Genomic DNA, 18,007 nt, shown 5'->3' with positions numbered 1-18,007 from the left:
GAAGCCCTCCATCGTTGGTTCAGGTTGTAGATATGTGTAAATAAACCACATAAAGACACCACAGTCTCCCTTGTGTGCCTCATTTCCAAAGGAAGCACGAACGCTGGCTTAAGCGCCTTGAACCCCCGGAATCTTGCACCGCTCAGAGATTGGGGTGGCATGCAACAATATTATCCAGCCTCTACTGCCCTCCGTAAAAGGAGTCATAGTGGAGAGCTCCCTGTCTTCTAATAAAGTGGACAGCCACTTATTCAGCACTACCAAGATGTCAAAACAGATTTAGAGACTTCTCAGGCAAAGCCAGCTCTTTTATGAAATCTCCAAAAGCAGAGATGTGCTCCAGGGCTAGTTTCTCAGCAAGGGAGCCAAGTTTCTTACATTGTCCGTGAGAATTATAACATTTATTCTCAGCAAAAAAAACAACCACCAAAACAACCCCCCCCCACACACAAATTACTCAGTGCAGCAGGGGGAGGGAAGGAGAAGAGTTACATAACAATAGTCTCTTTTTTTGCACGGAAGCAAAGTGAGGCTGCATAGAAATGGTTGGAGGCATTTTGCTGTCCAGGAATTGTTGTTTTTTAAGAGGGCTGAAATCAAGGGCTGGATTCTCTGTCCTACCACAGAATGAAAGGACAGCGGCTTCTGGAGGATTGTTGCTTTTTCAAGCCAATAAATGACTTCTATAGCCATCTTGGGTGCAGAAAATAAGATTTGTGCTTGCCATTTGGAATGGCAAGCTAGAGCAGTGGTTCCCAACAGGTGGTCCGGGGACCCCCAGGGGTCCGCGAGCTATGCCAGAGGGGTCCGCAAGATGCTATTAGAATAAAAAATATATTAAATATATTTCGTATGATAACAGATTTTTTTGTTTTGGCCACTTCCTGCATGAGCAGAGTCTAGCGCAGAGTTTGTTTTGCAAAGAGGCAGCGCACGCATTCTACTAACGCTCACCTCCCCAAGATGCTTTGCGCGTGTCGGCTTCATTTGTGCGCTACTGCGCAGGTACCCTGTCTTCTCCATTCCCCTCCCTCCTCCCTGGTGCGCGCTGCCTCTTTGCAAAACAGTAGTGTTTGTAAACAAGAAACTTGGAGATAAGGCAATGAAAAAGATCCTTCCATTTGCAACCACATATCGGTGTGAGCAAGCATTTTCTTCCATGTGTTTCATGAAAAACAAATATAGGAATCGGCTCGACATGCGGTTGGATTTCAGAGTGAAAGTTTCAAGTTTGGAACCTAATATTTCAGAAATAATGGACTCAAAGGACAGATTTAACTCATCTCATTAAGGACTGAAAATTAAAACTAACTGTATACTGATGGAGTACTCTGTTGTAACTGTAAAAAACGTATAAATATAAAAAGACTCTTAATTTGGCTCTTACTTTTTAATTTTAGGATTAGGAATTAATGGGGGTCCTTGTCACAATAGCGGCTCGATGAGGGGTCCTCAAGAAAATTTTGTTGGGAACCCCTGAGCTAGAGCATCTACAGGTGAGTAAATCTACTTGCAAGCAGGTGCCGCAGGCTGACTCTACAGCTGCGTGTACAGCTAGCGCAGAAGCCTATTATTATTATTTTATTATTTATTTATTTGATTTCTATACTGCCCTATACCCGAAGGTCTCAGGGCGGTTCACATAAAATATCAAATACATAAAATCAAAACAAAAACAACAACCCAATTAAAAAAACAACAACCCCAAAGAGCCAGCATTTTAAAAAGGATATAGGTGTAGATCAAGTCAGGCAAAGGCCTGGTTAAAAAAGGAATGTTTTTTGCCTGGTGCCTAAAGGTGTATAGTGAAGGCGCCAGGCGAACGTCCCTGGGGGGGGAGCATTCCACAGATGTGGAGCCACTGCAGAGAAGGCCCTGTTCTCGTGTTGCCACTCTACTGACCTCTCAAGGAGGAGGCACGCAAAGAAGGGCCCCAGAAGATGATCTCAGGGTCCGGGTAGGTTCGTTTGGGAAGAGGCGGTCCTTGAGGTATTGCGGTCCTGAGCCGTTTAAGGCTTTATAGGTCAAAACCAGTTGGACCAGGATCAGTGCAATATGCTCAAACCGCCTTGCTCCGGTGAGCAAGCTGGGCGCTGAATTCTGCACCAGCTGAAGTTTCTAAACCACCTACTGACCGGTCTCTCTGATGTACCTGCATATCATAGAATCAGAGTATCTTAGAGTTGGAAGATACCCAAGGGCCATCTAGTCCAACCCCCTGCAATGCAAGAATTTCAGCTAAATTCCTGACAGATGGCCATTCAACCTCTGCTTAAAAACCTCCAAGGAAGGAGAGTCCACCACCTCTCATGGGCATCTGTTCTATAAGAGGAGAGTAGAAACATTTTTCACAAAAACTGCCCCTTTCCATCAATGTTTTTCCCTTTCAAGAAGCTTTCTTTCAACACCACCTTGATGATCTCTCCAGCACCTCTCCTGTTCTAGGGTAAGCAAATCATGTTTCCCAGAGCAGGATCCTGAATGTGACACTGCTACTGTTTGCACACTAATGGTTCAGAACTAAGGCCATTGCAAGGGCAAGAGAAAGCAGTTTCCATTGCAAATTGTCAACATGGATAGACAGGCCTGAGAATCTGTCATCGCCTGCAGCTCAGAAAAGTACTGACTAGAGACCATAAAAACACAGGAACATAAGACATGCCAGCTGGATGAGGTCAAGGGCCCACCTAGTCCAGCATTGTAGGGGGTTGGACTAGATGATCCTCGGGTTCCCTTTCAACACTGCAATTCTATGATTCTATGCTTCTTGGTATGGGACAGTTTTCAATGTTTCGTAAAAGAGCTTCAAGAAGTTGTTCTTTGCTGCTCTTGGCAAAGTTGCATTTGCTGTTGGGTTTTAGGAGAAGAAAGGATTCTTGACTCCCTAAGGTAAAGGTAAAGGTACCCCTGACAGTTAGGTCCAGTCGTGGATGACTCTGGGGTTGCGGCGCTCATCTCGCTCTATAGGCCGAGGGAGCCAGCGTTTCTCCGCAGACAGCTTCTGGGTCATGTGGCCAGCATGACTAAGCCGCTTCTGGCAAAACCAGAGCAGCGCACAGAAACACTGTTTACCTTTCCGCCTCAGTGGTACCTATTTATCTACTTGCACTTTGAACAGTGGCGAACGGTGCCACTTGGCTGCCCAGGGCGGCAAATGTGAAGGCGCCCCCTGGGGGTGGGGCGTCGCTCCGCAGCATGCATGAACATGTGCAGTCAGTACGTGCTGCTGCTGGCGCAAAGCGGCCCGTAACGGGCTGCTGCTCATGGGGCAGCCGGTACGGACCGTGTATGTCCATACGGCGCACGTGGGCGGAGGCGGGGGCAGGGAGGGGCACCCCGAGTGGAGCCCCCCCAAGTGGAGCCTGGGGCGGCACGCCCCACCGCCCCCTTGCTACGCTCCTGACTTTGACGTGCTTTCAAACTGCTAGGTTGGCAGGAGCAGGGACCAAACAACGGGAGCTCACCCCGTCGCAGGGATTCGAACGGCCGACCTCTCGATCGGCAAGCCCTAGGCTCTGCAGTTTAGACCTCAGCACCACCTGCGTCCCCTCTTGACTCCCTACCCAGCCACAAATCCTGCACCTGGGTGAATTCCTTTGCACCAGAGAAATGAGGCCCCCTAACTGGCTCGAGCAAAAATGGAAAATATTACCACAGCCAGAGGATTGGAACACTGAGGAAAGGAGGAAGTTTGTGCTGCATAGACTGTCAAGCCATTTAACTGGGGGTGAGGATTGTATAAAGCCCAGAATGAAATTAAAATTAATCAAAAACGAGATGTTTCCATAACAAGAGTTAAGAAGAACTGGCATCTCCCACTTGCTAAATCAAGATTACACTGTTGCTTTTCAGTTCCTACTTCCTGAGCTGAGGTCCAAACTAGATATGACATTTGTCATATAGTTTGGCATCGCATGACTGATTTACAGATGTTATAGAATTTTTTTTCCATAACACAGTATTTATTTTTTTTTTAAAAAAAAACACACACACACCAAAACAGCTCAGTATGGCTTTGGTGGTAAGCTGGATCTGGCCTTTGGCATCATATAGCTGATTTTTGTGTGTGAAAAAACACAAAATAGCCAGGGTGGAGGGACCTATCAGATGGAGGAGATGGTGTGTGTGTGTGTGTTTAACCCAGGGGTCAGCAAACTTTTTCAGCAGGGGGCCGGTCCACTGTCCCTCAGACCTTGTGGGGGGCCGGACTATATTTTGAAAAAAATTATGAACAAATTCCTATGCCCCACAAATAACCCAGAGATGCATTTTAAATAAAAGGACACATTCTACTCATGTAAAAACATGCTGATTCCCGGACTGTCCGTGGGCCAGATTTAGAAGGTGATTGGGCCACATCTGGCCCCCGGGGAACCCTTAGTTTGGGGAACCCTGGTTTAACCCTTTGCTTCTGCCGCAGTCTCCGTTGGAAGCAGCCCCCACCCATTTCTATTTTGCAAAGGGAAGAAAACTCCCACAGGCACCAATGGCAAAGATGGGCCTTATGGTAGGGGGAAAGAGTTAGCCCATCCACCCCCTGCATCCCATTGTGTCTTGGGTCCTTCCACGCTGGTTATTTGTGTTTACCATCCAGTCTAGTTTGACTGTTGAATCAGTGTGCTTTTCCATGAGTAGAATGTGTGCTTTTATTAAAAATGCATCTCTGGGTTATTTGTGGGGCATAGGAATTCGTTCATTCCCACACTTGGTAGAGCCCACGCTGGGGAAGGCTGGTTTATGCAGCCTGGCAATGACTCTCCAAGGTTTTTAAATGAAAGACGTTCCTCAGCCCTACGTGGAGACGCCGGGCAGGGATTGAACCGGGGGGCCTTCTGCATGCAAAGCAAATGCTCTACCCATTGAGCCAAACCTTTCCCTAAGTAACGCCAGGCGGCAGAACGAAGAAAGCTGGAAAGCAGAGCTCAAAGGGGGGGGGGCAAGAGAGAAACAAGAGAACATGAGCAGTTGTCATGTACCAGCGAGGCAGCTGAGCTTGCCAACTGTACACTTTGGCTATGCAAAAGACAATGTGTTCAATTTGGCTCCTAGCCAGGCTGGATTTACATGGTCGTAATTCCGTTGGCAAAGGCAGAGCGATATTTTTGCAGCGGACAATGCACTCAAACTGAGGCTCGATGGAAATGTGGCACTCAGTCAAGTCCCCTCCACCCCCCTTTTAACCTCTCAATGGACATTTTTTCTCACTCTATGAAGGTTTTTTGGGGGGGTAGTAGAGGAAGGATTTTCTGCATCAGGGTTGCCGATAAAGGGTTGTGATTTCAATGCACCCACCACAATTCCTGGTTAAAAACCTCTAATTTTCTTGGCGTTAAGGAACGACACTCGGCTTGGTGTCATGCGATGCCAATTCTGGATTGGGGCTTTGCAAAGCAACGCACAGAGAAGGGCTCTGCTTAACTCTGAAGCTCACATCTTCATTATCTAATGCTAAGCTGAGGCTCCAAGACTTTGGCCACTTCATGAGAAGAGAAGACTCCCTGGAAAAGACCCTGATGTTGGGAAAGATGGAGGGCACAAGGAGAAGGGGACGACAGAGGACGAGATGGCTGGACAGTGTTCTTGAAGCTACAAACATGAGTTTGACCAAACTGTGGGAGGCAGTGGAAGACAGGAGTGTCTGGCGTGCTCTGGTCCATGGGGTCACGAAGAGTCGGACACAACTAAACAACAACAAACAACAAGGGCATTTTCACACAGTTACTTCAGCCTATCAAACTCTTTCCCCCGTGTTAATTCCCATACTCTTCACCCTGAGCACTGAATTACACATTTATCTGTTGATGTCTTTATCTACTATATATGGTACAGCTGCTGGTACTAGTGCTATTATTTATATCTAGCCCACCCTATCTCCCAAGCGAAATCAAGGCCACAAATAAAGCAACAAAAACCAGACAATTAAAGATAAAACCATCTGAAAAATACTAAGATATCTGAAAACCTTTTAAAGCAATCATGGGTCCTCGCAGCTAATCATTTCAAGGCTCCCAGATATAGTCTCTTCTAGCCATTGACAGGGAGGGCCTTCCACAAGCAGGGTGCCACCACTGAGAAGGCCCCGTTGCGAGTCAGCACCAACCAGGAGGCACCCAGCAACTTGGAGCCTCCATGTGCAGAGACAGTCTACCTTCAAGCACCAGCTGCTGGGAGGAACACCAAGGGAGGGCTATCACCTTCAGCCTCTGCTTGAGAGTTTCCCAAAAGTATCCAAGCCAGCTATTTCTCTACTGCGTGAAGCAGGATGCTGTGCTAAAATGGACAATTTGGTCTGATCAAGCAGGGCTCTTGCTATGTACTTAAGTCCCAGTTTATGTCATCCGCTGCCTTGTTTTCTTAACAAATAAATTCACTGGTCCTCGGGGGGGGGGGGGTTCATGCCATGCATTTCCACTGACTCTTTCACTCAGCTTTAGCTGAGATTCCTGCATTGCAGCGGGTTGGACTAGATGACCCCTGGGGGTACATTAAAGGTAAAGGTACCCCTGACCATTAGGTCCAGTCGCAGATGACTCTGGGGTTGCGCGCTCATCTCGCTTTACAGGCCAAGGGAGCTGGCGTTTGCCCGCTTCCGCAGACAGTTTTTCCGGGTCATGTGGCCAGCATGACTAAGCTGGTTCTGGCGAACCAGAGCACCGCATGGAAACGCCGTTTACCTTCTGGGAGCTCTCCCCGTTGCGGGGATTCGAACCGCCAACTTTCCGATCGGCAAGCCCTAGGCTCTGTTGTTTAGACCGCCACCCACATCCCTTACAACTCTACAATTCTATGATTCTATGAAACCTAAAGTATAAATAGAAATGAGTGATTTGGTTTCTCATTTTTCCATAAATCCATTTATGTATCCCTCTGATGCCTGGTGACTTCTGTTTCTGATGAAGTGTGCATGCACACGAAAGCTCACACCAAAATAAAAACTTAGTTGGTCTTTAAGGTGCTACTGAAGGAATTTTTTTATTTTGTTCTGATGCCTTCAGTTTTATATTTTTATATTTGTATTGAGAAATGTTTTTCTTTCTGACTATCGGTTGAATAAAGTATTTTGATTTGCTTAAATCCAGCTCTACACATTTTGACGTCAGTTTGTGGTTTTGTTTTGTTTTAGTCCTCAAAAAGTTAACCAGCATTTCAGTGCTAATCTCCAAACATGTAATGATTTTTGTTCATAATTTTGTCTTTAGCATACACAGCTTTAGCAAATCAATACCACCTAATATAACACATTTTTGTATGCTATTTTCACTAATGTAATGCACACGGCATATGTAAACTGAATGCATTAAAAAAAAACCCAACAAGCATTTTAATCAAAGTCTGATTTTATAGTTTTGACTCCTTTTTTTTTTTTTGCATCGTATCCTCACAAACCGTTTAAGTGGTTAAGCAGCACATAGCTAGATTAATTAAATAAGCAAACAAATTTTGCACACATTACTAGGCTCAAGAACTGAATTGGCAAAAGGCAAAGAATTTCAAAGGACGGCTCTGTTTCAGTTTGCAAATTTGGTAGGTTTGTTTTTCTGTACAACCTGAACTGAATTCCCTCTCCCCACCTCTAAGCGTCAGAGCCAAAATTCACAGCAAGCATCAGCACACCAGAATTTTCTTTTTTACAGCAGGTTTGTGGCATCAGCTCAATGCTGCTCAAGCCAGGGAAACTATTTTACAATAACTTTTCAGATGCCGTCCCTATAAATCTCAAGCGAGGGCCGGCAGCTCTAAGAAACCCCAGACCCAGCCTTCTGTCATCGGCCCATTTGTCTTTCAGGCCAGGTGCTCGGAAGCCTTTGGCTCCTGGCCCCCAAACATATTCATCCCACGTCTCCTGGGATTTTAGCTCTGGGTCTCTGACCGAAACAGCTGCTTTAGAGGGCAGGAGAAAGGCTGGCCTCTTTCGCCTGCCACACAAAGAACTCACGGCGACCCAAAAGCCAAGCGTCAAGCTTTGCTGAAACGAATCTGGCAGAAAAAATATATATCACGAGATTTCGCCGAGAGCTGTGAGACCTTTGCCATCCATTCACCACGGTGATACCAGAACAGGTAAAGAGCAATGTTCTGCCACTCTGGACATCCTGTGGGCTGGACATTTGCTTATCTCATGGCTCTCTGCCTTCAGTGGGCACATCAACAGGTAGAAATTTAAGGGTGTAGCTCGATGGCAGAACACCAGTTTTGCATGCAGAAGGTCCCCAGTGGTCCCTCCAGGTAGGGCTGGGAACGTCCCATGCCTCAAACCCTGGTGAGCTGCTGCCGGTCCGTGTGGACAATACTGAGTTAGCAGGGCTAATGGGACTGACTTTGTAGAAGGCAGCTTCCTAAGCTCCTATGCAGTGAGGCGGTGTGGGGTAATGGTTAGAGCATTGGGCTAGGACCTGGGAGACCAGGGTTCAAATCCACACTTGGGCAAGACACCCACTGGCCCAGTCACTGACTATCAGCCTAACCTACTTCACAAGATTGTTGTGGGGATTAAATGAAGAGAAGAACCATTAATGCCCCATTGAGTTCCTTGGAGAAAAAGGCAAGATGCAGTAATAAATAAATAAACCACACAGCTGAAGCGTCACCCTTCATTGCAGGGCTCAGATGGGTAAAGCTTCGCCTGTTGAATATCAGCCTGTTTCTCTGCTATTGCCAGCACAGAACCTCTCCCAGGAAAAAAAAGTGGTAGGGAAAAGAACGCCAGGGGAGAGTCTGAAGAAACAGATTCTGCTCCTCACCCACGTCCGATAAATCTGGAGGAGAGTTGTTTTCCCCCAACAGTATGCTTGCTGCTTAGTTTTCTGGCATGAATCATTTTGAGAGCTCTCCTTTCTTAAAAAACCAAAAAATCACTGCCTCTGCTTGTGGGAGTTTTCAAGAGAAAGGTGGGTGTCTATCCCAGCAGAGATGATTTCATTTTTCTAGCAAGCAATGAATGCTCACAACACTCATGCTCACAATGGCAGCATGCAAACGGTGGGCAGGGCGAGAGGCAAAGTGGGCGGGGCTGCATTGCAGGGGGTCAGACTAGATGACCCTTGTCGGCCCCTTCCAACTCCACGAGGCTATGATTCCATGCAAATTTGGCCTTTGTACAGTAGCTTCCAGACAAGCTCCTCTCTGCCCTCCATCCAGGAAAGCGGGGGGGGGGGGGGGCATTATCAGAATTCAGGGACGCCTTCAGGCTTTCTGATTAAAGAGAACAACGGGACTCGATTCCAAGCCCCACTCCACTAACCGACACTCTGCAGCAAACGGCGCAAACGGCAGGCGCAAAGAGAAGGAAAAGAGCACGGCTCTCAGAGTGTTTGCAAGAGAAGGAAACAAACATACAATGTGCTGGAATTAATAAACATCTCGCCTTCTTACATAATTTAGCTTGGCACAGCTTTCCGGAGAGGAAGAACAGAACAGCCTCCCCCCCTCCCCCAACCCAGGGCACTCCATGACATGAGGAATAAAACAACAATGGACATTCCTCTGAGCATAAGCAGAGTGGTTTCTGTTTCCTAAGGAGCGATCGCAACCCAACCTTGCCTAGTCCAGGGAAATGAAAAAGAACCTCTAAACCAGGCACCCCCAAACTCGGCCCTCCAGATGTTTTGGGACTACAATTCCCATCATCCCTGACCACTGGTCCTGTTAGCTAGGGATGATGGGAGTTGTAGTCCCAAAACATCTGGAGGGCCGAGTTTCAGGATGCCTGCTCTAAACAGTGATCTGACCTTATAAATGTGTCAGCTGCATGGGGTTTTTTGGGGGGGGGGGCAAAAAGGCTGATAATTAAGAGGATCAGAGCAGGCATGAGGGGAGAATCTAACCCACTCCTCCCCAGATTAAAACCATAGAATCATAGAGTTGAAAGAGACCACAAGGGCCATCCAGTCCAACCCCCTGCCAAGCAGGAAACACCATCAAAGCATTCCTGACAGATGGCTGTCAAGCCTCTGCTTAAAGACCTCCAAAGAAGGAGACTCCACCACACTCCTTGGCAGCAAGTTCCACTGCCGAACAGCTCTTACTGATTTATATCTCTTTGAAGTTGTTATCGCTGAGAGGAACAGTTGCTCCCCCTCCCAGTGGCACCATAGCAGTTTCAACATATGAGTTTATCCTCAGCAAAGAAGGAAAGGGTTAAACCTCCACCTCCCTGCCTGCCACAATCCCCAAAATTATTAGGTCCCCATTCAATCTGATTTCCCTTTTGAAAACAAAAACAAAAACACATCGTGGATACTTTGGCCCTAAGACTGCGGGGATTTCAAGGGTTCAAGGCTATGAAGCGTTTGGCACACAAATGGAAGACAGCCCTTTCCATTCAATGGGTCAGTTGCACCACTGTGGTCCTTTAATTGCCTGTGTCAGCCTTCCCCAAGCCGGTGTTGTGAAGTGGTTGGCAGGCTAGGACCTGGGAGACCAGAGTTCGAATCCTCACTCATCTGTGAAGCTCACTGGGGAACCTGGCTCTCAGTTCACAGGGTCGTTGTCCTGGGGATTCAGTGAGGGGGAGGAGGGGGAGGAGGGGGAGGAGGAGGAGGAGGAGGAGGAGGAGGAGGAGGAGGAGGAGGAGGAGGAGGAGGAGGAGGAGGACCAGTTAAACCACCTTAAACCCCATGGGGGGGGAATCTGGACTATAAATGCAATATATAAATGAAGAAACCACTCATTCTGGTGTTCTCTGGATGCTGATGCAGCCTGCCTTGCATAAAGAGGGGGAAAGATTCAGCCAGCGCAGGGTCTTCCCAGCAATGGAAGAATGTGTGCAGAGATGTCAACATGAGGAAGCTCGGTGATTCACGAGGTGTGTTTTCCCCAAGCTATGTATCCTAGCATTTCACCCAGCCTGGGTTTACATTCCTACAGAGAAGCATCACCTTCTCTTGGGAGACTGTTTCTTCAATGTTAGTTCTTGCCCTGCCAGGCACTTCTCCTGGCCCTAAAATATATATCACCCTCCTCTCCCTGCAGCCCCGGCCCCAATTCCTTTCGAGTAGCTTTCTGTTTCTCGGATCTCTTGCTGAACGCTATTGCCTGTGACTTCATCTGTTGCCACAACAAGAGCTGTGCTCTGCAGGAACCTCACCTTAGGGCTCTCTGGCCAGCGATTCCAAGGGTCAGCTGTAACCAACCAGCTAGTAGCGTAGTGGTTAGAAGCCCATTTTCAGTATCTAAGGTAAATGCCTGTCATTATAACTGGAGAAAGGAAGGCAAAGAGGTCTTAGGTATATCAAGGACATATTGCAGGGCTTGCAGTGTTGGACTAAGACCACAGCGACTAGGTCCCTACTCAGCCATAAAGCTAATAATAATAATAATAATAATAATAATAATAATAATAATAATAATATATTATTTATACCCCGCCCATCTGGCCGGGTCTCCCCAGCCACTCTGGGCGGCTTCCAACAGAAAAATAAAACACAATAATCTATTAAACATTAAAAGCCTCCCTGAACAGGGCTGCCTTCAGGTGTCTTCTAAAAGTCTGGTAGTTGTTTTCCTTTTTGACATCTGTTGGGAGGGCGTTCCACAGGGCAGGCGCCACCACCGAGAAGGCCCTCTGCCATAAAGCTCATGGGATGACCGTGGGCCAGTCTCTCTCTCTCTCTCTCTCTCTCTGCCTAACCTACCTCACAAGGTTGTTGTGGGGAATTAAAAGGCAATGGGGCAAGGATTTCTCCCAATGCAACAACACCTCCTAGTATGCTACTTTCCTTTCATCCATTCACTCATATGGGAGAAATTAGAAGGGTATATGTGCTCCTTGAGTTGGGGATCAAGCACCCCCTCCCCCCCAGTGGCCCCCAGGCTAAGGGGCAGGCTGCTCACTCCATTCCACGAATCCCAGATTAAATCCTGCTCACCATGTTCCTCATCCCATGAAACTTAATGGGAACCGCTGAGAAAACCGGGCCACTTTCAGTTTGCACAACCCTGCCTTGTGTTCTGATTCCTTGGTCACATTAGTGGGTGACAAAGGGACAGAGCCCAGAAGCTGTGTATATATAACTACCCATGAAAGTGACAGGTAGATGACAGAAAGACCTTGAAGGGGAGGTAGGAAAGTGAAGATCTCCCAGGATGAGAGAATGGGAGAGGAGAGGAAAGCTGCAAAGTGAGAGCTGGGAGGGTCTGTCATTTTCTATTTTAAAGGCACCTTTGGGTGGAGAGAAGATTCTGCCTTTTTGCACTGTACTTTGTATTTTATAGGTAGGTAGCCGTGTTGGTCTGATGCAGTCAAAACAAAATAAAAAATTCCTTCCAGTTGCACCTTAGAGACCAAGTAAGTTTGTCATAGGTATGAGCTTTCATGTGCATGCACACTTATTCAGATACCAAAGCTCATTGTGCATTGCATGCACACGAAAGCTCATACCTATGACAAACTTAGTTGGTCTCTAAGGTGCTACTGGAAGGATTTTTTGTTTTGCTTTGTATTTTAGACACCCTGCTGCCGATCTCCTCCTCCCTTTTTATATGTCGCTGCTGTTATGAGAACTTGCAATTTTATTTGTATTTCTTATCAGAATTGAATTTATATAACTGATTTGGGTCTTACGCTGTGTTGACATCTGTGTTCTATGTTGCAAACCGGCCTGCATTGTAACCAATTTCACAGCATTGTAACGGAGTAGCAAAAGGAGGCAAGCCACCCCCACCCACCCCCTCAGACGACCAAAGGGAAGGAAAGCAAGGGATGTGATGCATGTGGGAATTATTGGGAATATGTCAGTGGTTACTCAAGTGCTTCCAGCTAAGAAATCAGAAGCCGACTTGGGAAGCTGGCGTTTCAAGAACGGCTGGGTGAGTGAGGCTAAATTCACACATAATTTGAAATCTCAATGCTCAACATATGCCTGTTAAAGGTAAAGGGACCCCTGACTATTAGGTCCAGCTCATCTCAAATTATTGGCCGAGGGAGCCGGCGTACAGCTTCCGGGTCTTGTGGTCAGCATGACAAAGCCGCTTCTGGCGAAGCAGAGCAGCACATGGAAACACCGTTTACCTTTCCGCTGTAGTGGTACCTATTTATCTACTTGCACTTTGACGTGCTTTCGAACTGCTAGGTGGGCAGGAGCAGGGACCGAGCAACGGGAGCTCACCCCGTCACAGGGATTCAAACCACCGACCTTCTGATCGGCAAGCCCTAGGCTCAGTGGTTTAACCCACCGCGCCACCCGCCTGTTAATCTGCTCTAAATGAATGCAGTTGGATTCCACTGAAAAGCACTGATTTTAAATAAAAATCATTCTGAGGGCATGACCACTGGGCTTAGAAAAAGATCCCTCAATTTCAGGAAGGATAATTTTCTCGGTTCCTATCGGCTGTAAGAGTTAAATGGAAACCCCATGTTCAGAGGCAGTATACCACCTATAATAGACACCCAGGAAAAAACACAAGGAAGGGCTCATCCCTTTCATGCGCTGCCTGTGAGTATCCAGAAAGAATCTGATTTGCCTCTGTACACTGAACTAGATGGTCTCTTGGTCGGATCCAGCAGTCAGGGCTCTGTTTATGGCCCATTCATACTGGCAAGTCATCACTGATGTTACAGGTTTTAAGTGTTGGGATGTTCACATGGGAACAGTCCCGGCAAATGACACTGAGGAAATATGACTTGCAGAGAGAAGCTCCTTCGAGCTTTTTCTCATTTCGCAGAATTCTCAGTTTTAAGGAAGGCAAGGTGCCAAAATGTGTATTTGGCTCCTGAGAATAGCCATCAAGGGACTGTCTTTCTTCATAGCCGAGGTGACAGTAAAAGACTTTTTGAGCAGGGCTCAAACGACAATTAGAAACACGCATATTAAGGAGCAAGTCCTATTTAACTCAATTGGGGCTTAACTTCGGGGCCAGCGTGTGTAGGAAGTGACTGGAGGTGTGACAACATCAATCCCCTTTTTCGTTCGCCTTCTGCATGAACCCATTTCGCAAATGGGAGGACCGAGGCCAAGTGACGGATTGGTTACCCTCCCGCAGAGGTGGGGTTCAAATTCACCATCTCCCAGGTATGCCAGACATTCTAAGGGAGTATTGCAAAGAAGACATGTGGGCCACAGAAGAAACGCAATTTCCTGCAAGACGGAGAAGGCAAGATAGATTCAGCTTGTGTTGCCCCTGCCCTTAAGTGAATTAAATCTATGTCTGTGTTAACTGAAGTGATGTCTATTCCTCCCTCAATTACCTGCAGTATAGAAGTTTAGACTGTAAGCTCCTCTCCTTCCATTCTCTGCAGAGCTCCAAACACAGGGGTGACGGTATTATGAGAATAACATGCAAATTGTGACAGCCTGTACGTTCTGCAGCGCAAATGTATTTTGCAGCTGAACAGAGCGAGTGAAAAGGCATTAATAAAAAACTGGGGGGACGGGACAGAACAGAACTTGGGGGACAAGCAAATCATTATAGGCAGAAGGCCTGCTGCACAAACTCTGCCCAGAGGCAAACACCCTCTTTGGTCAAGATAGCATTCTGAAAATTGATCATAACCCAGCCAAACATTAGCCCTTCTATTGACTTCCAAAGAGAGAGAAAGAAGAATTAAACACTTGCTTAACTTTCTTGCTGAAATCGTCAAGGCTCAGAAGCGCTTAGCTATGGAGGGTCTGTGGCCTCTATTGGGGCTATTGATGCAACTTTGGAATCATTTTTTTGGATGAGATGCATGCTGGATTTTTACCCCCTGTAGGGATGAAAGGGCAGCGATTCAGATCAATAATGTGGTGTGTGTGGAGGCGGAAGTTTGAATACCCCCCCCCAGGACCACTGAGAAACAGCCTAACAGCAGCTGCTTTGAGCTGGGGAGGGGGGTGTCAAGAGGTTTCATCACAAATCTCCTGATTTCATGTGTGGGTCTGACCCTGCTTTGCCCTGAAAAAAACTGAAATCCCCCCCCCCCACCAAAAATAAGAAGAATTAATGAAGTCCCTTGACATAAGCTGACCATAAGCTCACCAAGGCTGATCCATTGGTCTCAAAACCAGAACTAGATCACGCAGGAACAAATGAAAATGCCCTGAGCATGTGCAGAAAGTACCTGCCTCGTCGCCTGTTTGTCTAGAAATTGAGCACTGATAAAGTTGGAAGATCAATACTTCCAAATGCTATTAATTTAAGACCGTTTCTCAGGGGTGTAGAATAAAACCAAAGCATAAATATTACAAAATAAAAACACAAGCATGTTTGATATCTGTCTATACACACAGACATACATTTGTGCATATATGAGAGACAGAGACCGGCGGTCATCGTAATAAATACATGGTTTTAGTGGTTAGCAGCATTCTTCCAACATTCAGAGTAAACCTGTCCAGATGCTTTAAAAAATCAAGTTTGATATATATGTGTGTGTGTGTGTGTGCATATTTTGTGCATGCATGTATAAACAGAAAGTGGAGTTTTTAAAGCATCAGACAGCCCTTTGGACAGACCTAGAAAGCAGCCCATTTAAAATGTCACCCCCTGGAAGAAGTCCCAGTATGTTTACTGCGACTAGGTGCCTTGTGCCAGGCGCTGTACAATGTTTTGACCCAACACAGCATCCACCCTCGTGGGCTTTTATCCTGACACCCCAGTTTCCCCACTAAGCTACTCCAAATAGGGCAAGACTGAAAAGACGCAGCTCATTCGTAGCTTTGATTCATCCCCTGCTGTGGGATGGGAAAGTCCCCTGTCTGAAACCTTCTAGAGAGCTGCTGCCAGCCAGTGTGGGTGATACAGGCTTAGATGGACCAAATGTCTGACCCAGGGCAAGGCAAATTCCTATGACCCTAATAGGGGAAAGGGGTGTAGCTCAGTAGCAGAGGAACTGTCTTGTGCGCAGAAACAAGACCATCGCCAGCTAGGGCTGGGATCATACCCCATCTGAAACCACCCGCAGAACAGCTGCCAGTCAGGATAGACAATACTGAATTTAAAACGCTAATGCCCTTCTAGGCTGCATCAACAGAAGTACAGTGTCCTGATCAAGGGAAGTCATAGTACCACTCTATTCTGCCTTGTTCAGACCACACCTGGAATACTGTGTCCCGTTCTGGGCACCACAATTTAAGAAGGATGTTGACAAGCAGGAACACGTGCAGAGGTGGGGGACCAAGATTATCAAAGGTCAGGAAAGCAAGCCTGATGAGGAATGATTTGAGGGAGTTGGGTATGTTTAGTCTACAAAAGTGGAAGAGGAGATATGATAGACATCTTCAATTATCTAAAGGGCTGCCCCATGGAAGATGGAGCATGGATGTTTTCTCCTGCTCCAGAGGGTAGGACTCAAACCAATGGAAAGGAAGAACTTTCTGACAGTAGAAACTGTCTGATAAAGGAACAGACTCCCAGGAGAGGTGGTGGATTCTCCTTCCTTGGAGATTTTGAAGCAGAGGTTGGATGGCAAGCTGTCATGGATGCTATAGTTGAGATTCCTGCATTGCAGGGGGTTGGGCTAGATGTGATGACCCTCGGGGACCCTTCCAATTCTACAATTCTTCAATTTTATGAAATGGACCAATGGTCTGGCTCAGTTTAAAGCAGCTCCCTATCTTCCTAAGGTATGAAGGTGATTAGAAATCAGACTTTCCCTTCTGCTGTTTAAGAATTTTCTATCTTGCCCTCCCCCTTATCGTCTTTGCAGAGAAAACGGGAGTATTCCAACCCTTTGCTCACTCACCTTGGAAATCACGCAGCTGAGGACAGTCACCCAAAACCACAGATGCGGTCTTCCTCCTTTATACTCCATAGCGTGACGGTTAGGGTTAAGGAAGACCCAACGATGCAAAAAAGCTTCTTTTCTGCCGGATTTTCTCTTGGACAATTAAAATAAAAATAATAACTACATTATTCTGGCCCGTGCGTTGCTTTGCTTATTTTATGCAAGAGAAAGTGGTCTCTGCATTCTGCAGAAGTTGAATTTTAAATAAGAAAAACCATTTAAAAAAAATAAAAATCCGATCAGCGTCCTCCTTTGATTTTTTTTGTTTCGTTCGTTTTGCGGACTCTCGCAGGGACGAGGCTCCCTTTCGCAGAGGAGACGCAGACCCGGAGCGAGACGAGCCACCAGCGAGCAACAAGGCTCAAGTCAATGTGCGGCTCTCTCGGAGGCGCCGCGTGGAAGGGCTTCCCTTGTCCCCGCCCCGAGGGCGGGGCTTGAGGGAGGGAGGGGGCGGGGCTGACGGGGAAGGCCAATGGGAAGAGGCTCGGCTCGGCTGGGTCCAGGTAGGATCCCGAGTTTGGATAGCTTAGCAGGCAGGCAGAAAGGAGGAAAGGAGGAGGAAGGGAAGAAACGAATGACGGACGTGGAAGGAAGGGAAGGGGAAAAAGAGTTTTCTGTGCCTTTTTTCATCTGCAGGAGCTGCGGTTCTCAGGGTGGTTTCCCCGTCGATCGCTCTTGTCAGGAGCTCTGGAAACTGTACCACTTCGAATTATAGAGTTGGAAGAAGAAGTGTGCACACGAAAGCTCATACCATAATATAAACTTAGTTGGTCTTTAAGGTGCTACTGAAGGAATTTTTTTATTTTGCTTCGACTCAGACCAACACGGCTACCTACCTGTAACTAGAGTTGGAAGAGACCACAAGGGCCATCCAGTCCAACCCCCTGTCAAGCAGGAAACACCATCAAAGCATTCCTGACATATGCCTGTCGAGCCTCTGCTTAAAGACCTCCAAAGAAGGAGACTCCACCACACTCCTTGGCAGCAAATTCCACTGCCGAACAGCTCTTACTGTCAGGAAGTTCTTCCTAATGTTTAGGTGGAATCTTCTTTCTTGTAGCTTGAATCCATTGCTCCGTGTCCGCTTCCCTGGAGCAGCAGAAAACAACCTTTCACCCTCTTCTATATGACATCCTTTAATATATTTGAACATGGCTATCATATCACCCCTTAACCTTCTCTTCTCCAGGCTAAACATACCCAGCTCCCTAAGCCGTTCCTCATAAGGCATCATTTCCAAGCCTTTGACCATTTTGGTTGCCCTCTTCTGGACACGTTCCAGCTTGTCAATGTCCAGAGGAGGGC

General features: G+C 47.0%; 1 protein-coding gene across 1 annotated transcript in view; it reads right to left on the bottom strand.

The window, feature by feature from the left end:
* LOC118092192 (vasoactive intestinal polypeptide receptor) overlaps nucleotides 1–17,084 on the bottom strand; it is a 107,754-nt gene extending 90,670 nt beyond the window's left edge. The window contains exon 1 of the mRNA XM_035130008.3: nucleotides 16,661–17,084. Within this exon, the coding sequence (XP_034985899.2) occupies nucleotides 16,661–16,729 (69 nt within the window). The 5' untranslated portion in view covers nucleotides 16,730–17,084. The remainder of the gene's footprint in view (nucleotides 1–16,660) is intronic.
* Nucleotides 17,085–18,007: the final 923 nt, after the last annotated feature.

Source organism: Zootoca vivipara, chromosome 11 (genome assembly GCF_965207765.1).
Source record: "Zootoca vivipara chromosome 11, rZooViv2.hap1.1, whole genome shotgun sequence".
Lineage (NCBI taxonomy): Eukaryota > Metazoa > Chordata > Lepidosauria > Squamata > Lacertidae > Zootoca > Zootoca vivipara.
This window is presented reverse-complemented; position numbering and strand designations above follow the sequence as displayed.